The 17431-nt window shown below is 45.1% G+C and overlaps 1 protein-coding gene and 1 long non-coding RNA gene across 13 annotated transcripts in view; one reads left to right on the forward strand and one right to left on the reverse strand.

Annotated features, from left to right (window-relative positions):
* Nucleotides 1–12990, reverse strand: part of TFAP2B (transcription factor AP-2 beta) — a 29981-nt gene extending 16991 nt beyond the window's left edge. The window contains exons 1-4 of one of the 8 annotated variants that reach the window (XM_072832688.1): nucleotides 12732–12990; nucleotides 9541–9567; nucleotides 7810–8268; nucleotides 2932–2992 (exon numbers count right to left, since the gene is read on the reverse strand). In XM_072832688.1, the coding sequence (XP_072688789.1) occupies nucleotides 2932–2992; nucleotides 7810–8268; nucleotides 9541–9567; nucleotides 12732–12812 (628 nt within the window). In that variant the 5' untranslated portion in view covers nucleotides 12813–12990. Of the gene's footprint in view, nucleotides 1–2931; nucleotides 2993–7809; nucleotides 8868–9540; nucleotides 9568–9756; nucleotides 10719–10988; nucleotides 11297–12731 lie in introns of those variants that run through there. The other 7 variants (XM_072832691.1, XM_072832693.1, XM_072832689.1 and 4 more) reach the window with 7 other exon arrangements.
* LOC140636888 (uncharacterized) overlaps nucleotides 1–17431 on the forward strand; it is a 35350-nt gene that overhangs the window by 3061 nt on the left and 14858 nt on the right. For 3 of the 5 annotated variants that reach the window (XR_012034142.1, XR_012034145.1, XR_012034143.1), the window contains exon 4: nucleotides 5205–5275. This is a non-coding gene — a long non-coding RNA (uncharacterized lncRNA). Of the gene's footprint in view, nucleotides 1–5204; nucleotides 5276–9333; nucleotides 9748–14094; nucleotides 14234–17431 lie in introns of those variants that run through there. The other 2 variants (XR_012034144.1, XR_012034141.1) reach the window with 2 other exon arrangements.

Raw genomic sequence — 17431 nt, forward strand, 5'->3', positions numbered from 1 at the left:
GTTAATGTACCGAATCCTTCTCATTATTACTTTATTGATTGCTCATTGACCAGCCCCCTTCAAATCGTATTAACCACCCTCTGCCGGTTTAGATTAGGAGAGTTTAAAAAGCACCTTTCATTACTCCCTCCACTCCTGCCTTGGAGTTGAGACTCGGCAGCTTAATGGGAGCTCTAATGGGGCAGCTAAGAGGAGAGGGGCCACGGTCCCTGCCGATTGCATTAATAGCTCAAAGGGGGCCAATACAGAAAATTAGCCGTAAACGAGCTCTGGAGATCTTCAAATGAAAGAGCCATTTATCACGCTGGCTACCTTCACTCCACTCGTTTGCTCTCTCTACTGGGAACAACTCATTTCCTCTTAACTAAATTACTTCAGAAATGTCAGCTAAGCCCAGATAGCAAACATAACAAGAGAGCTAGCCTATAATCTATGGGGTGATATCAACACGGGTGAAAAATTGGACTGGGTAAGTTTTAGGGGGGAGTCCTTCCATAATTAGAGAGAGTGAGAGACATGGAGACATATCCTTAATGCCTAAGTCTTCTGGCTTCAGTATACGTAATGGCAGAGACATGGAACCTGGTCAGTGGCGGCACTTTTATTAAGGAGGTAGACTTTTTAAAAAAAAATCTTTCTACAAAAAAAAAATTTTAAATCTTTCCAAAAGCCCATTAGAAAATAAATTAAGCAACCAGGTCCCTTGCCAGTTGTTGAAATTTAGAAAATTTAGTTCAGAAACTTTCTCACCTCTCTTTTTATGAAATTAATCCCTGGGAGATATCCTTCATGAGAGGAGGGGAGGGGACAAAGAGGAGAGACCAGAGGGCCAGGAAGGAGCAAGTGAATCCATATCCTTAGTTTAAGTGGTTCATAGTTATCTAGAACAGTAAATCAATCACTTATTACTGTTTTGCCCATGACTCTCTAAAGATAAACATATATTAGGATCTGTTCTTCATGTAATAAAGCAAATACCTGAGATACTAAATAATGGAGTTAAACTAACAGTTCATATTCATACCATACCGCCTACATCAATAAAGTGACTGGGGTGCCACTTAGATGTTAAAAACTACACAATTTAAAAAAAGGCTTTCAGGGCCAGGAAAAGTACTTTGAAAAGTACTCTTCAAAACAGAACGAGCAACTGTAGTAAATATTCTCCTTTCCTTACTACCAGAGATACCCTTCTACACAGATAATCACATTTTGCTGACAAACATATACAAGCCCTAAAACCAAAGCATCCCACATCTAAGATATTTTCAGTTCCGTTTTGTTAAGCAAGCTAAGTTCCAAATATTTTTATTGGCCTGCCGATTAATAACATTTCTGATTGGTCATCTGTTGGGCATGCCCCACTGACAGCCCAAATGTTGTTTCTAGGATTCAGAGCCCTGAGATAAATTCTAGCCTTCCATGAAAAGGGAGGGGGAGCTGAAACAAAAAAGCCAATGGAGAAGCGCCTCCCCACCCTCCCCTACTCGCCCCCATCAACCAGCAATTAACCAAAAGAGAAGACCCAAGAGAAAATGGTGAAAGTGAGCTGTCAGCACAGTTGCAAATCTAAGCACCACGCCTGGGTGTCTGAGCAAACCCAAAACTTGGCATTAAAAACTGAAATGATACTGTCTAACGAAGAGAGAGAAGGATGTTTGGAGCAATACATAAAATAAATAGTTCTGCCCCAAATCTTACTATTCTTCTTCAGGATCTTACATTCCAAAACCAAATGGCATTATTCCAAGTACAGCTGCTCCCTCCTATCCTCCACCTCTCAAAGCCACGTTTTCTGTCTCTGTAAAAAAAGATAATTCAGAATACCTCACCCTGTTTGTAATTCTTACTTCATGACCCTCCTACTGTACAGGCTTGACTTTGGGTTACTTTCCAAAGCACTTTTTCTTTAATTGTTTTGATGAATGTCACGTGCCTCAAATTAATCACAAATGACTGAAGCTAGGGATTGTTGACATGAAATATAAGGACAGGCCTTCTCCAGAATCGATAAGAAAGGGTTACAGTAGTTAAAATTGTATCTCCAAATACCAGTTCTTGCGATAATTAAAGATTGCACTGTTTACACATTCAAGCTCCTAAATTGGTGGCATGTGAGTGACATTCGGGCCTTTCGGCAGCCACACTAATCGCCAGGCATTCTCTCAGTGACTGTCAGAAGAGAGGGGGAAAAATTAAGCAGCTGCAATACGCCCAAAATGAGTTATTGTAATTACATTTAATTAGTTTAATTAGTTAATTATTTTGCTTACAGCTGTACAAGAGACTGCAAACATTTGTTAATATCACATGCCCTTTAACAGTATGGGGTGATTCCACAGTCACACTAAATCATGAATGCATATGTAGAAAGATTTAGAAATGTGCATAGGCTGTCTCAACTTCTCAGGATGTGCATATTTGGCAACACATTTGGCACAATTTAAAAAAAATAAGAGACAACTCATAAAACACAGAGAGCTGGGAACAGAATCACCACACACACAAAACAATCAAATGCAAAAACAAGAACTGTCTCAACAACTTAGGGTTTAGCTCAGCAAACTCCACTTACCAATGAAATAATTATAGCACATTTTTTAAAGCAGTGTTTCCTAGCCAGTTCCATACATGATGTTAGTTCAGTTATTTAAGATGTATGTAGAATTGCCACCAAATGTACCATGAGAAAAATGGCAATAGTCTCTGTCCCTCTGTCTCTTATCTGGGTTTCTGCCTTTGGTTGCCGTTTCCCCCCTCCCCCAATTTCCTTCTTCCAGACAGGCCTTTTTTCACCTAGACATCCTCTGTCCTATGATTGTGAACAAACATTTCTGTCTTATAAAATAACTAATTCCCCCAAAGTGAAAACTCATGAAGACATGACTGCACAGGAAAAATTTGCTTACTTTTGGGAGGAATAATCCATACCTTTTTTTATGACAGACTGGTCCAATAGATTCATGCCGCTGTTATTGGCATCTTCAACTGACTGTGAATATAAAAACATCACTATTCAAATTGACTGGATATTAAAGAATTGCACACATAAATCATGTCATTCCAAACTGGAGTTTCTGTTATTTCCATTTATATTAATTCACAAAGGGAGGTTTTATTATTATCATTATTACCTCCAAATCAACATAGAAATGAAATTCACCCAAATTATAAATTCTTCCAATGGAAGCAGAGGAAAAAGGAAACTATGAGAGACATCTGGGATGCAGTATTGCTTTAGTTATTATATTAAACATAGATGTTACACAGACATATAAAGTTTTATATTATTTGCTCTTATGAATTGTGAAAATTTGGCAATAGCTGAAATATTTTCAACAATATTGGTAAGAATAATTTCTGTTTTCAATTCTATCCCCGCGCATCTTAACCCTAGAGTTATTTTACAAATACATAATAGTTTACATTATGGGATTTTAATTAAAGTCTGAGCAATTTGGAATGGAATGCAAACAGCAACACATAAGAACACGTTTGCAAGCTGGCAGGACCGCACACCCATGCAGTCCATACACGTCCTAGTGTGCTATGAATTTCTTGCTGCATGATAATCCCTCAGAGGAACCTGCACGATTTGCTCCCCCTCCCAATGCTGCTGCTGCTGCTGCTACTTCCCGGCAAGGAGCACACCTGTTAGGATGGCAAGTAACTACAGACACAGATACAGAGACTCTGGATCCTCCCAGTCAGCACCTAGGTAATGGCAAAGAGCATTCATCTTCTGTGCCACAGCCTTATCCTAAAGAAGGAAAGTTTCAACCCTGGGGGTTGGCAGGACTTCTGAGGGGAAATAGCTGTTGGAATGAGTTTCTTACTGTCAGGATGCACAAGAACAGAGTTCTGGTTGTACATCCCAGGGCATCCAAAAGCATTGTATTCCTTCCTCCACCCACGCACCCACCCCAGTGAAAAATAAATGCTAAGTCTTTCTGGAATGTACTGCTGTTTTCCCTGATTCTCAAACCTAAGTTTGGACCAATCTGTCACCCATTCTACAAAGAAGTAAAAAGCAAAGGGCTTGAGAGTGAGATTGTGTTTTCACAGCACCTTCCACCCACTCAGGCTGCATCCCCAGACAGGGTGTGTGTTCATCACAAGGAAGAGACTGTCTACCCCAAACAAGCAGTACATTAGAAATGAGATGATCTAATCACGAAGGGAGCATGTTAATTTGTTTCTTTTCGTTTTTAATAGTCACTCTTCAGTTGTCGGAAAGGTGAGGAAAATTGCTATTCTCCTTAAGAACGGTTTTCCATGTTGCAACATGTCATGTGCATATTAATAGTGAAAAGCGTCTTTAAAAAATACTTCACATAACTTGTTCGAAACTCCTCAGGAGCCCCCACGACGCACACGCGCGCGTGCACACACACGCTCAAGATTCACGCCTTGCCATGCTCACGTGTCTGCAGCGCGAGGTGTCCACCCAAGACAAAAATACTCCCCCGTGTCTGTGGGCGGGCAGGCCCGGGATCTCAGGGGCCAGGATCCCGGCGCCCCCACACCTCACCCTCACGTCCATACGTAAATATGTATATACGCCTCATCAGCGACGTGGGGTAGTTGTGGTAGTTAATGAGAAGGCTCTTGTCTGATTTTCTATCTAATTACGGCCGCCTGCTGGGTTTTTGTACAGGATATTCACGCAGCATGCTGGCGCTTAATCGTCACAGGGAGGATCGTAAAGATTTAATTAGGACTGCATGCGGAAGCGCAGAAAAACAACTCAGACTCGTAATTACTAGACTTCTTTAGTTAAAAGTGATACCAGGGGTTGCTTTAAGACACTAGGGCGTGTTTGAGTGTGTGTGTGTGTGTGTGTGTGTGTGGTGGGTTTGACAATATCCTTGTATGTTTATACTCAGGGGTGGTAGAGGTGATGAGAGGTTAGAGAGCAAAGATTGGAAGAAGAGAGGAGTTCACGACAACAAAACTCCAAACTAGGTGTCATCTCACTCCATCTTTCTTCCTGATGCTGTGTTCCTGAGTTTTTAACACTGCACCCCCCAACACACATACACACAATGGGTGAAATGTAGCATACCCAGAACCCAAACAGCGATTTGCTAGTTTAATAGCCCCTGTGAGTAAATTGAAATAGAAATTGACAGGGTTTTATAGTTTCATTTAAAAAATATTAGAAGCATTTGGTTAATTAGCTCCCCTCCTTCTCTTCTCTCAAGGTCGGGGCGGTGGCCCTCCGCGTGTATGTCTGGGTCACCCAACATACCCCCCATACCAACCACTCCGCCAGGTGAGTACCCCTCGCTTTGAGGCCCATCGGCCCAGCAGCGCCCTGGTCCGGGGCTGGGTGGAGGAAGGAGGGAGCCTGAACACACACTAGGTTCCTAAGATCGAACAACTGACTGAGGTCCAGGTGGAGACACGCTCTGGTCCCCTTTTAAAGACTGGTCGGGCGCAGCCAACCCAATCCGTAGCTGCAAAGGAACGGTGAGATCCCCTCTGGCTCGTGTCACTTCAGCTGCCCCCACCCCAACCCCTCGGCGCTCCAGATCCCTAATTCGGAAGTGGATCCTCCGGGATGCAGCAGATGAGGCACAGCCTCTGCATTCGTGGGTCTGGTCCTAGGTACACCTCTTCCCCTGCCTTTCTTTGTCACCTGCCCCTTGTCAAGCACACCCAGGCCTCGGGAGGCCTGTCAACGCCGCGGGGGCAGAGATCTTCCCCGCTGCCCGGGACTGGCGCAGGATAGCAGCCCCCCTCCTCGACCCCCTGCACTGAGGGTCGTCCAGAGAAAGCCCCGCGAGCAGCCCCACCTCGCCAGACGGGCTGCTGCGAAGCTGCTGGGGGAGGAACCAGGCAGAGGTGCGTGGGCGGGGAGCCTGCGTGGGCCGGGGCCTGCACCTTCTCTCCTCTGGGCTCTTTGCACCTCGCGGTCCGTGTTCCGACGCAAGAACTCAGCCTGTGGCACGACGCTTTGAAGAGGGTGTCCTCCCCAATACACACTGAACTGGTCCTGTTCTCTCCTCTACCTTTGGCTAAACGCCCAAAACCCCTTACAATTATACCTTAAAAACAACAACAACAACAAAAAAAAACAAAAACAAAACAAAAAAAAAAAACAAAACAAAACTAAAACTAAACTAAACTGAAACCAAAGAAATCTATTCCCTCTTTTGAGAGAACTCCTGGGTTCAGTTGACTGAGTCACCCGGCCTGCAGGGTGATGGTGATGCGGCCAGTGTGTTAGCATTGCCAACAGCAGTGGTGATGGGTTGATCCACTTTCATTATCTAGCACTTTGAGCCCTACTCAGAAAGGTTAATTTAAGAACTTAGCTCCCCCCCAACACACATATTACCCCAATACATTTTTTTGAAGCTATTAAATATTTCCTTCTTGTATGGTATTCCGAAACGAGCAATTTCTCCAGATAGAATACTCAAGCTTGATTAAATCAACAACACTACCATTCTTATTACTACGGGTAAATCCAGCCACAAATCAGGTGATTCCATCATTCTTGGAAATAATAAATAACAGAATCTCCTCTAAAGCAATAAACCATCATAGACTACACACAGGCAGCATTTGGTGCTGTCACCACATTTTAACCGTTCAAAATACATTTTTTTTTTCCAAGTAAGGTAAAGAAGGACTCAAGTACTCTTCTTTTCTTCCCCATTTCATTTTTCTTTGCTTTGGAGGTATGGCTGAAATGATGCGTAATATATACAACTATGCCAATGAGACAGAAGTGTCAAACACCTTTCAACCATATTTATCTTTTCTGCAGACTATTTAAATTAGGGAGCAAAAGGAAACCTGCTCAGAATCACCCAGACAGTTTTTAGAAATCATTTCTTTGATGTTTCTTTGTTTAGTTTAACCAAGTATTCTCAACCAAATCAGTCTCCATTGTGTAGGTTGCAGATGGGTTAGGGAGTGGGTGGGTGGGGGGAGTGTTTTGAGCCTTTTGTTTTAAGAAACAAACACGTGATGCCTCTTTAACTGGGATAGTGGCTTTGGGGAGAGGAGAGTATTAAAGGAGGGGGAGGATTGAAGAGGGATGTGGAGAATATTGCTCCCCAGTCATTTAATGGATCAAAAGGTGAAAACATTCTCCAAAATGGTCTGTCTCCTCTCGGACTCCCAAGCGGATTATGGCTTTCTGGGTCTCTCCCCACATTTATTCCATTTCTTGGGAAGATGACTCTGGAAATCACTTATCTTGAAAAAGGGCTCAGCAGCTTATGAGTCATTCAAAGTGGGTCCTGGTTTGGACAATCACAGCACATGTTTTTCTTCCCATGTGCACCGTCACGCTTAAATTCCAGCAGGAACTTCTGGAGTGCAAGAGGACCCTATCCCTCCATGCTGAAGCTCCAGGCTCTAGGCAGCCCAGTCTTTCACCTGCCTTGTCTGGGGGCCAGGCCCACTATGGGACGTCCATGGAGAGTGAGTTGCGAAGGGTACCCAGCTTGCTAGCACAAAGTACAAGAGAATAGGAAGTAGCTAGGGCAAGACAAAAAACATCTAGCCTTAATTCTGATGATGCTAAACTATCAACATACACACATAGGTTTTTCTCCTTTATGATTTCTAGTGGTTCCAGCTTTCATAATTGGGCCTCCAGAAATCGAATTGCCACTACAGAGCCATACATGTATTAACAGTTATATTGTGGTGTCCAGCTATTCCTGTTCTAAAGATGAAAACTACCTCCCCCAAAGGATACAGAGCTGCCCCTCCCCCATCCCTCCTATCTCCTGGGGCATTCACTATTTATTTATTTATTGTCCTTTTCGTTTGTTTGTTTGTGGTTACCTGGACGTCTTCCATTCCGGGATGGCCGAGGCCGTGCAGCGAGAGGCTGTCACCCATGCCCGCGTCCAGGCCGTGGTGCGCCGAATGCAGCAGCACGTCTGGCCGGCGGACCGAGTGGTAGTCCCTCCGGGGGTCGAGGCCCGAGAGCTGGGGCAAGGCTGCCCGAGGCTGGGGCAGGAGAGAGCCGGCTTCCGAACCCACTTCTTGCCGCTGCCGTTGCCCCCAGGGATGCTGCTGGGGCTGGTGCAGTGGGTTCAGAGAGTAGGGGTCGTTGACGTGGGAGTAGGGATCCTGGCTCTGATGGTAGGGGAGCGGCTGGTAGGGAGGCGGGAAGTAGGGCGGCTGGAAGTCTGACGACGGGGTGTGGGACAGCGGCGGGGCGCTGGAGTAAGGTCCTTGGGATACCGAGCCCAGCTGCGAGAGCCTGGAGCTGTGGCTCGGGACGCCATCGTGCCGGTCCTGGGAGCGGAGAGAAGGAGAGAGAGAAACAGAGTGACAGAGAGAGACAGAGGGAGGGAGGGAGGGAGGGAGAGAGAGAGAGAGAGAGAGAGAGGAAGAAAAAAAAAAATACAAGCGACTAATGGAGAAGCTCGGCTTCGTATATTCTTCCCAGGACAGGGAAGCAAGAGTCTGAAACTTATAACTCCCAAGTTGACTCAGAGGGCACATGATTTCAGCAATTCCAAACTCCAGGCTTTGGGGGAAAAAATGGGGGAGAATCACCACCCACTTACCCGACATCTGAGCCCTATGTTCGGAGTGCAAAGTGGGCCTGAGGGGTGAGGGTACAGTAACTATAGGTAAGGGCAGCAATTCTAAATTCCTTAGTTAAAAATATAGGAGGCTTACACAGAGTATTTCCTCTTCTGGGGGTTTTCAACTATTCTTCCTGACTCTTCCAGAGGTCCAAAGCATAACAAATAAAACTTCATACTATTTGCTGTGCGGCTACTCCTGTTCAAAACCAACTTCTGCCTCCCCTGGCAACCCAGCCAGCTGACCAAGAGCTCCCCGCGCAAACCTGAGAATTCCGGGAGCCCTGAGGAATTTGCCTGCTCGGAGTTCCCAGTCACCCCTCCCTCCCCAAGAGGAATTAAATAATTTAAATAGTGTTTGATTGAAATGGATCTCCTTTGAAATCTTATCCTGAACCCATGTTAAATTAAGTTGAATTGTGGTTCCGAGGAGTTATTTCTAGGTTGCTTTTCTGTATCTAGTGCTGTTTTATGCCAGGGTGTGAAAATGAAGGACGTGGGGTTGAGAGGGGAAAACAAGAAAAAGCCCAGACAACTTAGTGTTGGTTCAATCCAGAGTGGCAAACTGGAAGTGGAAGGGGAAGGGGAGGTGTGTGTGAAAGGACTGTTTAAGTTTCTCCCTCTCCTCTGTGGAAATGCCTTGGTAAAGTCCCGATGGTTTTTTGTTTTTTTGTTTTGTTTTGTTTTGTTTTGTGAAAAATAGTCACCTAAATTTCCAAACTGCAATGGCAAATAAAAAGTTTTTCTCTGCGGCCTCCCCCCTCCCCAGCTGACTCATGGAGCTCAGACGGAGAACACACAATGCAGAGAGAAGCAGCTGCAGCCTCGTCCAATTATGGTGCTAAATTACCAAGCCAAAGGCGCTCAAAGGAAGACAGAGACAGAGAGAGTGAGACACACGCACGGAGACGGAGAGACAGAGAGACAGTGAGAGGAGGGAGCATGCAATTCTGGTACAACGTGAATCCAAACTCACCATGGATGAATAGGTGTGGACTAACATCTGGAAAAAAAAGCCTGGTTACTGCTCAAAATCAAACAATGATTTTTTTTTAAAAAATCAAGGAGTCCAGCAGAGAAACGAGCTGGACACAGGAGCCGAGCTTGAGGGGTTTCCAGGACAAGCCATCAAAAAAAAAAAAAAATCCCCCACCACCACCCCCAAACAAGATTGGCGATGCCTGTCACACACAGACAGATCTGTTCATCGGTCTCTTGCTGTCTTTTTGGCCTCTTTTCTTCTGCCGCTCTTCGGGGCTCCAGATGCAGTCCTCTTCCACCCGAAGCTGGGCTCAGACTGCTCGGGCGCCCCTTCCTCCCTCCGCTTGCCTACACCGCCTCATAATAATTGATATTCATGACTATTAATATTACACGAGTACTTTAAAGGGAGAATGGAGGACAAATGGAGCGTGAAGCAGCAGCGAGCGCAGAGCTCCCCTACTATTGTAAATGACGTTCATTCAGTGGAGAATTACTAGATGTAATCAGACGAGGGGGCTGGCAAAGGCAGACTGGGGGAAAAGTTTAGCAGGAAAGAGGCAGAACTTCAATTAACTGAGCCGGGACACGCATAACGCAGCCCCTGCTCCTTTGGACAAGGCAGTGAGGGAGAGCATCGCTGGGGGCTTGTACAGAACGTAGGTGTCCTGGTTCCTGGAGAGGGACTTTCCTAATGGGAAGAACTGATCGCCCTAGGTGCTTCATGTGCAGATTAAAAAACAAAAAGGCGTTGCCTCATCATTTGGAGGGGAGAGAAAAGTAAACCTGTGGGCCTGGTTGTTTACAGTGACGTTTGCAGACTTGCAGTGAATATTGGAGATCATGCTTATTTATTAAAGGACAGGGGTGAGATGGGGGCTTTTCGTCTCTTGTGTAGCCTCTCCCTCCTTACTGCTCATACGGTCTGTGATTTTTTTTAACCCCAATTTAAAATATATGCAATCAATCTTGAAGTACACTAAACTTATCCTTTCCAGGCAAAGCCAGGGGCAACAGAAAACCTTTTTGGATGTTTCAGGAACCCGTTCAACTGGCCTGACTGCCATTTCTGTTAAAGTTCAACCTTCCTCCGGACTGAAAAAGGTTCCTTCCACGGGGCTGCGGGTTCTCCTACATTTTTGAGCAGAGAATTTAGGCAAATAGGGATACCTGCAATATTCTCTCTCCTCTCCCTCCTTTCCTCCCTCCCTCCCTCCCTCCCTCTCTCTCTCTCTCTCTCTCTCTCTCACACACACACACACCCCTCTCCCCTGTCTTCTCTCCCTCTCTTCCCCCCTCCCTCTCATTTTATTCTCCTCTCTCTACCCCTCTTCCACTCCACCCCTCCTTCTCTCTCCCTCCGTCCCTTCTGCCCTCCCTCCCTCCTCTCCCATGTAGCCAGTCTACTTTTCATCAGCAAAGAACAAGTTCGATGCTGCTTACTTTTGGGCTTTTGGGAAGCCACGGGAACCCCTCTGTGTACATCCCGAGCTATTGACACGCCGCGGCCCCCTGTGCGCCCGCGCCTAGCCCACGCCGGGCGCTCACATTCTCCAGGACCGCTCGCTCTAGCGCCTACGACTTTACCATTATCCCGCCTGTTAAAGAAAGAAAAGGAGGCCGAACCGAAACAAACCCCACCGGGCGGAGGCGCGGCTCTTCGTTACAGTCAATACACAGGCACAAAGGGGAAAGGAAAACCCTGATCGTCGTTCCGCAGAAAGACGAAATCCCCTCCATCTCTGTCTCCGTCTGTGTCCTGTCTCCCTCCCTCCCTCTCTCTCACACACCCCCCAGAATTAGGAGCCCGGGCCGGCGGGAGCTGGGGCACTGGCTGCCCGCGGGGCCTCGGCACCCGGGTCCGCGGGGTAGCCCTGGGCCCTCGGCGGCGGTCGGGACTCAGCGGCCGCCTCCCCGCGCCGCCAGGGATCCGCGAGGCGGCTCCCCGCCGGGCTCTCCGGAGCGTCCCCGAGCCGAGGGCTCTCTTTTTCTCCCCACCCCCCGCCCGCCGCCCCCGGTTCGGGGAGCCTCCGTGCGTCCCGCCGCCACCGTTGGGCGCGGCCCTTCGAGCGCCGCTGCGGCTCCGCGCCCGGGACTCCGCTTCCCGCGCTCCCTCCTCTCCCCAACTTTGCGGCTCGCGGTCTGGGTGCGTCACCCGCCCGGCCCGCGCCGCGCTCGCCCTGCCTCCTGGCTCTGCCCGCGTCCCCTCCCTCGACGCCTCCCGGAGCCTCCGCTCCCCGTGCCCCTGGCGCCGAGCTCGGGGTCCCAGAGGCCCCCGGCTCCGAGCGAAGTTCCGCGGGCCTCGGCCGCCGCGCCCTCCCCGCCCCGCCGCAGCGGGCGCCCCGGACCGAGGAGGGCAGGGCGGGCGCGGCCCCGGCCCCGGCCCCGGCCCCCGCCCCGGCCCCGGCCCCGGCCCCGGCCCCGGCCCCGCCGGGCGGACCAGCCGCGTCTCCGGCCGGAGCGACAGTTACGCTGCCCCCGGCGCTGGAGCGCCCTGCGCGCCGAGCAAGGGCAGAGCGCCGCGTCCAAAATGCCCACACTTGCGGTGGTTGGACGCACTGACCCTCAAAATAAGCAAAACACGAGAAAAAAAAAAAAAGAAAAAGAAAAAAGATTAAAAAGATCTGCTAGGACTCCTTTGCTGGTGCTCTGTCTACACCCCTCTAACCGTCTATCTACCTCCCTCCTTCTCATTTTCTGTCCCCTCCTTGGATCCGTTTGTTGTCGATTTCAGAAATATTATTGAAAATAAAAATTAAGAGCCCGAGTCTGTTACGAATGAGGCTTGAAAATCTAATTCTCTCCCACACTCAAAACGAGGAGAGCCTCTGCCTTTACTAGTCTCTATTTTGTCTGCCCACATTCAGTAGCACCACATTCCCCATCAGAGCCTAAGGAGGGGGGGGGGCGAGGAAGAGAGGAAGAAAAATAAAAGAAAAAAGAAAGAGAGAGAGAGAGAGAGAGAGAAATCTCCTAACTTAAAGTAGCCAGATTTCAGCCTTAAAGTTCTTTTTCCGAATAGCGAAGTCTCTCCCCAACCAGCTTTTCTAAAAGTTAGAGAAAGCTGAGAAAACCGGCCGGGAATCTACGACTAAATAGCTGAAAAATATATATCAGTTGGGGTGTCAAGAAGCTCAAATTCTCTATCTGCAAAGCTCTAAGATGCATCTGGGGGTGTCGGCTCACCTCATAGATATCTTCGTACTTGACATTCTCCACGAGCTTCCAGAGCATGATGGCAGCCTGGTCTCTAGGAGGTGAGTGCATTCATGTGAGGAGCAGATGTCTGGCTTCTCAGGACTCCGCTGTCTGTAATGATCCATCTATAATTGGAAATGGGGGATACACACCAAATCCGACGCTCCTCTCCCATCGCAACTTATATCTGTTGTCTCAAACAATAGGCTGGAGAAGTAAGCCTCAGCAGAGAGAAAAACATTATTACATACACAGGAGTTAGATGCTACCCACAGACATATATATTATAAAAAAAATCATAAACACGTATTTACACCCGGACACCCACATTGAGTTATATAAGCACCCCTGGGTCACACAGAGTCTACAGACTCTAAACATACATTTAAAGGAGAGATAGTCTTCAGTGTGATTAATATAAATATACACATTTAAAAACCTCTGTATGGAAAATGATGAATCATTGTAGCCACTGACTAAAGTCTTTACGATTCATAATGAGAAGCCATGGGACCAACAGTCCCCCATTTTCTATGTAGATTTTAAAAGGGGGACCATTGCTGAGATTTTCATACACAAAAGCTCCTATTCATGTGTGTTCAGCAGGAGGGTATTTTGAAGATGGATTTGAGGATTTTTTTAGGGCAATCTCTCTGTATTGATGTCTACAAACTTTTTTTTTTTTTTTTTTTTTTTTTGCAAACTGTACCTCTGTCAGTGTAGAATAACAACAACAAAAAAAGCCAGCTCACCACACTATTTCTAGTATTTTTTGGTCATTTTGCACTACACATTTGGAAACTTACTGTTTGAACACCTCAGTCTGTCTTGTCGTTTTAATGGTTGTTTGTGTGCATTTTCAACGAATTCAATGTGCCTTGGCTAGAGTCTCCATATCATGAGGTGGGGTTTTTTTTCACATGTTGGGAGCAACACACGCACGCATTCGTACGACGTTAATTTCGAGCCTTCATTGCAGAGGCATAGGACATTATATTTGCATCTGTGGTCTATAACTTTTAAGTGGTTTTAATCATGGACAGTCAAGAAATGTTCACCTGAACGTATGGAAGATTTAAAGAATATTCTTCAAAGAGATAGTGAAAAATATTTTAGTGTGTATGGATTTTGTTTTTGTTTGGAATGCATTTTTTTCCTTAGTGAACTGTGTATTTTTTTTTTTTTTTTTTTACCAAAAAGGACCACATAAACAATGATAACAAAGTTAACCAAACCTTGAAAATGGGTGCCCTTTAAGGCACAGAGTTTACGAATTTCATCACGAAATGGAATACTCACCTCATTCCTCTTTTTTTTTCCCACCCCCTTCTATTTTTCTACTCCCTTTCAGAGTACGGAAGGATTCCCACAGCCAGAAGGGAAATCCAGTGGAGGATCTCTGCCCCTGGGGCAGAAAATAAATGACAGGAGGGAATGAAGAGGGACCGGGGCAATTTGGGGTGGAAGTTATTAAACCTGATAAGAGCGAATCTGCAAAGGGCGATTGTCTGTAAATCTCACGACTGCTGAGCGCGGCCGTGTGCGCGGGGGACCGACGCTCTTCCAGGAGAGGGCTCCGGACAACCGCCGTGGACTCGATGAAACACAGGGAGAAGCTTCGTATCATGCAGAACGAACAATTCTGCAGGTTTTTAATTTGATTTCTTAGCTATAAGTCCAATAAAAGGAGCACAAAAAAGGTGCTTCAGAAAGAACTTGAGGAATAAACCCACCCTTTTTTCATTTCCAGTTATAATTTTCCTGTTTTGCCTTTCCTTTTCTGGCTCCCTCTCACCCTTCTTCCTTCCTTCCTTCCTTCCTTCCTTCCTTCCTTCCTTCCTTCCTTCCTTCCTTCCTTCCTTCCTTCTTCTTTTCCTCTACGTTAAATATTAACACCTTAAACCATACAAAATCTATACAGATTTCCCACTGGGAGCATGAGCAGAGATTTTCTTCTTTGCCCCCAGAGCTGGTTTGGACGTGGGAAGGCATCCTTTCCAATTTCATTGTGTGGTAGAACTTGGAAAGGGTTTTACCATTCCTTCTCACCCTTTCCAGAACTAAAGTCAGTCTCAGATCAATATTTTGCGAGACAAATATTATACACATGGAAATTGAGATGCTCTAGACAAAATTTATTAATGAGAATAATTCTTTTCCTTTCAAGTCAATAGCTCCATTATCTCTTTAAATCTAAAGATCATCCCAACCCAAATAAAAAGCACTTGAAAAAAAATCTTAATTCCTCCCCCCCCCGAAATATCTTAAATCTCTTTCTGGTATATCATTGATTAGCCTAAAATAAATAGACTCTAAGTATAAAACAAACCAAAAAACCCCATGAAAGATACTTTCATATGTAAAACTATTTAAAATTTATTAACATAGCTGTTTTATAGCCTTGTATGTGTATAATTTCAAAATTTGCATATGCAATTTTATTTTATGCTAATATTAGGTATTTTTGAGATTAGAAACATCTTGAAATATTTGGTTAAAATTTATATAAATTCTTTAGGAAAACTGAAAAAAAATCTGGTTTTATTAAGAATAAAGCATAACTTTAAAAATATACACACATGTATAAAGAGTATGCAAAGAAATACGTAACGATAATTAAAACCTGCGTCAATTTTTCAACATGGGCATTATTCAAAAAAATCCTAGAAATTGCAAGGGAAATCTTTCCTTGGGAGCCTGCGCTCAGTCATCGAGCGGGCAACAGCGCCCTCTGTCGGGATTTTTATAAAGCAAATCCTGCACGGCCGCTCAATTTCTTTTTTAGCGATTTCTTTCCGTTCTTGAAAACCTGTTATCCCTAAAAGCGTTTTAAAAATTCAATTCTTGTTATACCTACTAGTTTTTGAAACGATTGTTTCAGGATCTAAAAAGTCCAAAAGTCTCAAAAAATGTGCAACTCAAAGCTCAATCTCTACTGAGAAAATTTTCCTTAGTTGAACCTGCTTCGCTTGCTCTTAACTTTCTGCTACATTTCGCTTTAACCTCCAATCACGTGAAGTAGGAAAAGATCCCCAGGAGGACTTTTAATAGATGCGAAACAAAACAAACACAAAGGCGAAACAAACTCTGGTGTGGAAAGGAAGATAAACGAGTAAAATATGCATTTTCATCGTTTCACTTTTCCTTTCGTCTTGCTTTATGCCTGTATTTCTTTTTCAGGGCAGTCGCCTAGGTAAAAAGCTTGCTGGAGACAGCCGAGACAGTTATATTCGTATTTTCCCCTTTCACTTATATTTATTTCCGTTCTTAAGAGCAGAGAGGAGAGTTAATAATGCCCTCTTAGCCTCAAATGGAGTATTTTCCGATAAATATAGGCGGCACCAATAGAAAGCTAATGCACCTAGGATAGAGCCCTCTGCTGGCGGTTTTCGGAGTAGGTTTATAACTTCTTTTATTAAAAAAAAAGTTACTGACAAATACCATTATATTAAATCAAGATCAACTACTAGCACTTTCATGTCTCATGTATCCTTTTTTTTTCTAAAAATATAATTATGAATTAGCTAATTTTCTCAGACTTCCTTCCTTCTCCTATTTCTCATCTTGGCACGTCCGATTTCAAGTTCATAAACTATCTTCCTTTGCAGCTGCCTGATAGACTACTTTTTCTTTTACACATTATATGCGCTGTCTGTTTTTTTTTTTTTTAAATCATCCACAAACAAGAATAATCAAATGGAAAAGGCCAAGATTTTAAATTAGGATTATTGTGTCAAATCAAGACCCTGACTCTTCTCATTCTGGGTGCCAGGGCCTCACTTAAGGTCCTGGTTGGAAAGTGGGGATGGGCATACTAACCATAGGGCTGGCCTTCTAACCATATGTTGAACACTTTATTCACAGCATTATAATGCTGTCTTCCTTCCTTCCTTCCTTCCTTCCTTCCTTCCTTCCTTCCTTCCCCCTTTCCTTCTGAAATTAAGATGACGGTATTTTTGAATTAAGTTTTTCCAGAGTTGTTTTTGTCCTGGATTTACAAACAGGCAAAGGAAGAGAGAAAATGAAGCGTTGACTTACTCTGACATGTGCAGATGCCACTTCCACCTCTCACCTGTCAGAATCACTATTATCCACCAAATTTATTAATAAGATATGACAGTTGCACTTTTTATTGGTGACAGCCTGACTCTATTTTTCTAACATGTTTCTATCTTGAAGCTTTCTCATGATCATACTTTTTAAAAGAATCTTGATCATATATTTTTTAAAAAAGATTTTATTTATTTATTCATGAGAGACAGAGAGAGAGAAAGGCAGAGGGAGAAGCAGGCTCCATGCAAGGAGCCCAGTGCGTGACTGGATCCCAGGACCCTGGGATCACGCCCTGAGCAGAAGGCAGCCAGCTCAATCGCCGAGCCCCCCAGGCATTCCTTGATCATATATTTTTAACATCGATTTGGAAAAATTATTGTCAAATGTGTGAAAACACAATTCAAGCACCTGCCCTGGGATTTATAAGGCTTTGATATCACGTAGGTTTTGATGGTCTGGGTACAAGGAAACAAAGTAGGAGGAGCTGATTCTTCCATAAGAGTGTTTACAAAAATTAAAAAAAAATTTATTATTTATGATAGACATAGAGAGAGAGAGAAGCAGAGACACAGGAGGAGGGAGAAGCAGGCTCCATGCCAGGAGCCTGACGCGGAACTTGATCCCGGGTCTCCAGG

Source organism: Canis lupus, chromosome 7, assembly GCF_048164855.1.
Source record: "Canis lupus baileyi chromosome 7, mCanLup2.hap1, whole genome shotgun sequence".
NCBI classification, from domain to species: Eukaryota; Metazoa; Chordata; class Mammalia; order Carnivora; family Canidae; genus Canis; species Canis lupus.